A 5227-nucleotide genomic window follows, 5' to 3' on the forward strand; every position below is an offset into this window, starting at 1 on the left:
ATTTTACTAAAAAATCCCTGTTAAGATAGACTGCTGAGTAGTCTATCTTGACAGGGATTATTAAAGAATAAATCTGATTCTTTAATTATTACAGTCCAAGACTAAAGTCATATATTTTTTTTTAGCTTTTCTAAGTACTCTTAAATTATTATTTGGGCCAAAAGTATATATAGAAAAATATCTAGGGTAGTTTCTCTGTGTCTATCAAATAGAAATCTGTATTAGATAACTATAAATTAATTTCTTATGGTCTATGTATCATACCTTCAGCTAAGAATAAGATATCCTGTTTGGTATATAAAGAAAAAAATATTATCTGTGATTTAAAAGTATTAATTTCAGATATAAAAGATAATCTTATTATTATTTTATTTATTAATTATCTGTTATTATCTTTGACAGTATTCTTATTTATATACTATAGCTATCTAAGTTAGCCTTATAATATACTTACAACATGGTCCCTCTCTACTGCCTATCATTAAACAAAAACAGTTATTATAGAATACATGAAATGATAGTTACAGGGCTGATAATATCAATAATATAAACTACTGGGCTGGATTCAACCTAGTCTCTATCTAATAATAATTTAGACTTCTTTTAACTGCTGCAGGAATTTTAAATAATCTATTTTAACCTTTTCCTCCGCGGCCAATAAACTCAGAAGCTGTAGTCTAATCCTGTATTAACACTTATTTAACCAACCAGATTATATATGTCCTTTGCTGCAGATTCTTATATTTATAAATTACTCAACAGCTGGCTAATCATATAATTATAAAATATGATATTAGTCAGATAGCTGTAACTTCTAGTAACTTTATTCCTGACTTTACTTTCTTTGATCCAGATCTTGATCCTAGAACCAGACTGAACCATATTCCAGATAATGCTAAACCTTTGTATAAATAGTCTTTTGCCCTGAGGAACCATCTAAATCCCAGTTTATGTGATAAATTCAAACAGGTCTTATCCTAACTTAATTACTACATGAAGCTACATCATGCATACTACAGTTTTATTATAACAGATCATGAACTTGTCGCTATCCGAAGGCTTGATAAGGATGGAAATTTGGAGCTCTTGACACCTATTTCTTGGACAGTGAAGGGTACTGCTTCAAAGCCGAGACTAACAGTATTACTTGGGATCTGGTATTTGGGAATGCTCGCGGCAAATAATCAGGTCTGGTATCTCTATTGATTGCATCTTTGGAAAGCAGATGGAGCTTAACAATGCTTTCTTCGATATTGTGACTTGTTGATGTTCTGTTGATATTCTGTTGATGTTCTGTTGATGTTCTGTTGATGTTCTGTTGATGTTCTGTTGATGTTCTGTTGATGTTCTGTTGATGTTCTGTTGATGTTCTACTGTCACACCATCCCGAGACTAGGTCAGGCAAGGTCCAGACTACTTACGACTCCGAGTCTACCACCTACCGGTCCTAGGCCGTGTTGACATCAAGAAAGCCCCTGTTTTCTCTTGAAAAATTAGTTTCAGAGAAGCTTTAATCTGGAAGTTCCTATGAGTGAAGAGTTGTGCAAGGCATGTATATGAATATCAAGAAAATCTTTATACTAATTACAATATTAAGAATTTTCCTGATTTACTATTATTATAACTTTTTCTCTCTATTTTTTCATCTCAGATCTTTCTCTCCCCCTTTTCTTTCCCTCTCTAAAAGGCGGGGAAAGAGGCATTCAACATGTTCTTTGATAGCTATATTATTTTACTGTCAGACCTCTTTACAAACTAATAATTAATTAATTTAACTAACTTTTCAATTCTGTAATACAACACTTGATATATCACATGATTAAATTCTCTTAGTATATCTCTAATATTAGCTAAATATAAATAAAAATGATAAAAGCCCTTTAAGTTAAATCACATGTACTATAGTTATGTGGGGCTTGATCATCCATCAAAAATCATTATATATTATATTAAGTTATCAGAAATACTAGACAGAAATATAAAACAATATATAATATATACTCCTGAGATATTCCACGAAAATCTCTTAAGTTTAAATATAGTTATTGATAGAAAAGACTGAATACCCTGCATGGCCACATTATCAGAGATTTCTCTTTTATTTAATATAATAATAATTTCTACTTCTGATATTAATTTCCTTAGTGGTACCAGATAATTCAGATATTTTAACCACTTAAAGATGATAGATAATTAGAATACTTAAAGAAAAAGAACATTGATCATCAGTACTATTAATAAATTAAGTAATCAGTTAATTAATCTATAAATAGATAAACAGTGAGATATGTATTTATAGTTAAGCAAGAGATATCTATTACTCTTATAGCTGGCATTTTTAATGTAATTTACCTGTCTGCCTTACTCAGAAATTCTGGTAGATAACCTGGGTACAGAAAAGTGATTTACCAAGGTGTAATTAGGAGCGCTCATAATATTCATCTCAGTAAATACTACTTATAGCAGGTCAGAGATTCCCAGCGTGCTATCATTAGGCAGGAATATATAAATGCCTTAAATAATAAAACTAGAACAAAGCTTCGAGGTACTGGGATTAGTAGAGAAGCAGGGTTATCTTCTTTCTCCTGAACCACAGAAAGGCCTGTACTATTTTAGAGCAGTATTATTAGTTTTTCCATAATCCACCAAGCTTCTTATCTACACGACCCAGCCTGCTTTTTATATCATGTCTACTTCCTCTAAGCCATTCAATCAAAGCTAAAAAAAAAAGTGGATCCAGGGAATCCTAGCACCACTCTCTACTCTGTAAGCTTGTTATTAGTTTTTTAATCTTTTTATTTCTCTATTAGCAATATCTGAAAAAAAATCTCTCAATACCCGCAAGTATCATCATATAATAGATCAGTACTGGATTTATAATGATTCTCTTTAATACAGCCTTGCTTATATAGCGTTTCCATTTTTTCCAGAGATTTCTTAGGTCTGACTAAGGTTCTTTGGCGGCCCAAGTTATACAGAAAAACATTTAACCAGATCTCTTAATCAGTTATTATATTACTACAACTCCTCTCCGTATATCTCAAGGATTCACTGCATCTAGTAAGTCTATATTAAGAAGATAACCAACACCAGCTTACCAGATTACAAAACTTTTTTATTAAAAACAGAGCAATACTAACAGCAAGCAGAGGAATACCAACAGCAAGCAGAGGAACACTTATAATAAGTAAAGAAACACCAACAGTAAGCAGAGCAGGAAAGAGATCAGGAAAGAGAATAAATATAATAAACTATATTTACAGAGCTTATTCTATACTGCCATAATTATACTTCCCTATATTTAAAAGTCAAAAGTCCGTCTTATTCTACAACCAGAAAGATTCCAGTATCTAAAAAAAAACACTGTCCGCTGCAGCTTCTGCCTTAGACCAAGTACAGAGCCTTACAGCAAGAAATATATTACTCTGTCTACACATTTTTAGCTCTATACAGACAGTCTGCTGCTCAAGTATTCCCATCATATACTATCCTGAAGGAATTTAAGGAAGAGTTTAAGAAAAAACCTATAAGTAATAAGCAGGATTTGCAAAGTTATAAAAGATTCAGAGTAAAAAACCATATTCATAATATTATCACAGAACTTTACAAGATACATGCTGCTTAAGAGAAATTCAACTTAAATAATAAAATCCAGTTTAATAATCACGCCAATGCTCTTGATATAATTAAAACAGACTAGTCTAAACCAAATAATCTAATAAACTCTTGACTGGACCAATATTACATCCACCATATTAAAAATAATAAAAATACAGTTATTATAACTGTTAAGTACAAGCTATCCCATAAGTTATCTATAGAAAATCTTCAAGCGGGTTTACAGCCAATATAATTCTAGAATAAGATAATTAGACCAGATTCTATCCCTACAAAAGATCCTGAGAAACTAAGATATAATACAGCCTGGCTAACCAGCTCAGCTATAATCCAGAAATACCATATTATACTCCAGAAAAGGCTAGAATATTTATATCTGACTAATGGATATATATTAGTTTTACTGTGGATTACCTATGATAATCCTGGTATCTTATACTACTTTCTCTGTGAACCCAATATGGAAATTAATCTAGATAATAAATTAAGTTCTCTACAACAGCTGCTAACAGCTGTTGCTCAGGTCTTATATTTATATCTTATAAATTTCTGCTTACAATATTATAACCAGAAATAGCAGAATACCACAAAAAAACTGCCAGAATAGAAGACAAGTTTCAATCATACTCATTTCCAGATTCCAGAGTCAGAGTTATAATAAAACCCATCTAATTCAGAATATACAGCATCAGAGTATACAAGCTCCAAACCTACTATATTAAAATATATACTATCTTTATCTCCTGCTCCATCACCTTCTAATACATATTAAATATCTACTTAATCTTAAACTAGCTGTGCCTCACTGAACTTCATACTATATAATAAATTTGACTCTGACACAGATAAAGCTCCTAAAAAAAGAAAATATGGTTTTAGTTAAATTACTTTATCTTCTTTATCTTTCTCTATTAGATAATCAGTAAACAATCCAGGATCTTAATATACTCAAAGCAGTAGAAAAGATCAGCAGTATACTACAAAATTTTATATCTAAAAATATCTACTTAATCTGTAACAAGGTAGTCAGCTAGATAAAAAATACCTAAATATTATATATTATTGACAAGAAGAATATAGCAGTAAACATCTTATTAATACTACCATATTAATTAGACAACTCAAAAGGCAGCTAAATAAAAATATAGACTGAGATTATATACTAATAAGAAAATTATAGCGCATCAGAAGCATTATTCAAGATTACTTATACTATATATAGATATACCATAGTCGGTAAAGAAATAATTTCCGGACTATGGAATGAGGTCAGACATGAGAAAAATATATACTATATACTTAATCAAGTACAGAAATCTGCTGTTCCTGTTTTCCTAGAAGTAATTAATTTAGCCAAATCTTATTACTTACATAGAGCCGGTGAGATCTGCTATATACTTATCATAGTCTAGAGGAGTAAGCCTATAGGATATAATCAGATATTTATATATAAAATTACAAGATCTAAGAAAGAGATCTATTCTCTAGACATCTTACATAATAACCTTCAGTAAGATAATATCCTCTAGAATACTGAGCTCAAGCAGATCTTAATTATTGACTTTTACTACTCAGAACTCAAGCACCAATCCATGAGGAAGTAGGCAGA

General features: G+C 30.8%; 1 protein-coding gene across 1 annotated transcript; it reads left to right on the plus strand.

Moving 5' to 3' along the window:
• Positions 1-981: 981 nt before the first annotated feature.
• On the plus strand, positions 982-1206 carry BO85DRAFT_368519 (uncharacterized protein; the record flags this gene model as incomplete). Its single annotated transcript, XM_025655872.1, has 1 exon — positions 982-1206. A coding segment is annotated over one exon (225 nt), but the record flags the coding sequence as incomplete, so codon positions are not given.
• Between the last annotated feature and the right edge of the window lie 4021 nt (positions 1207-5227).

This window comes from Aspergillus piperis (assembly GCF_003184755.1).
Source record: "Aspergillus piperis CBS 112811 unplaced genomic scaffold BO85scaffold_6, whole genome shotgun sequence".
NCBI lineage: Eukaryota > Fungi > Ascomycota > Eurotiomycetes > Eurotiales > Aspergillaceae > Aspergillus > Aspergillus piperis.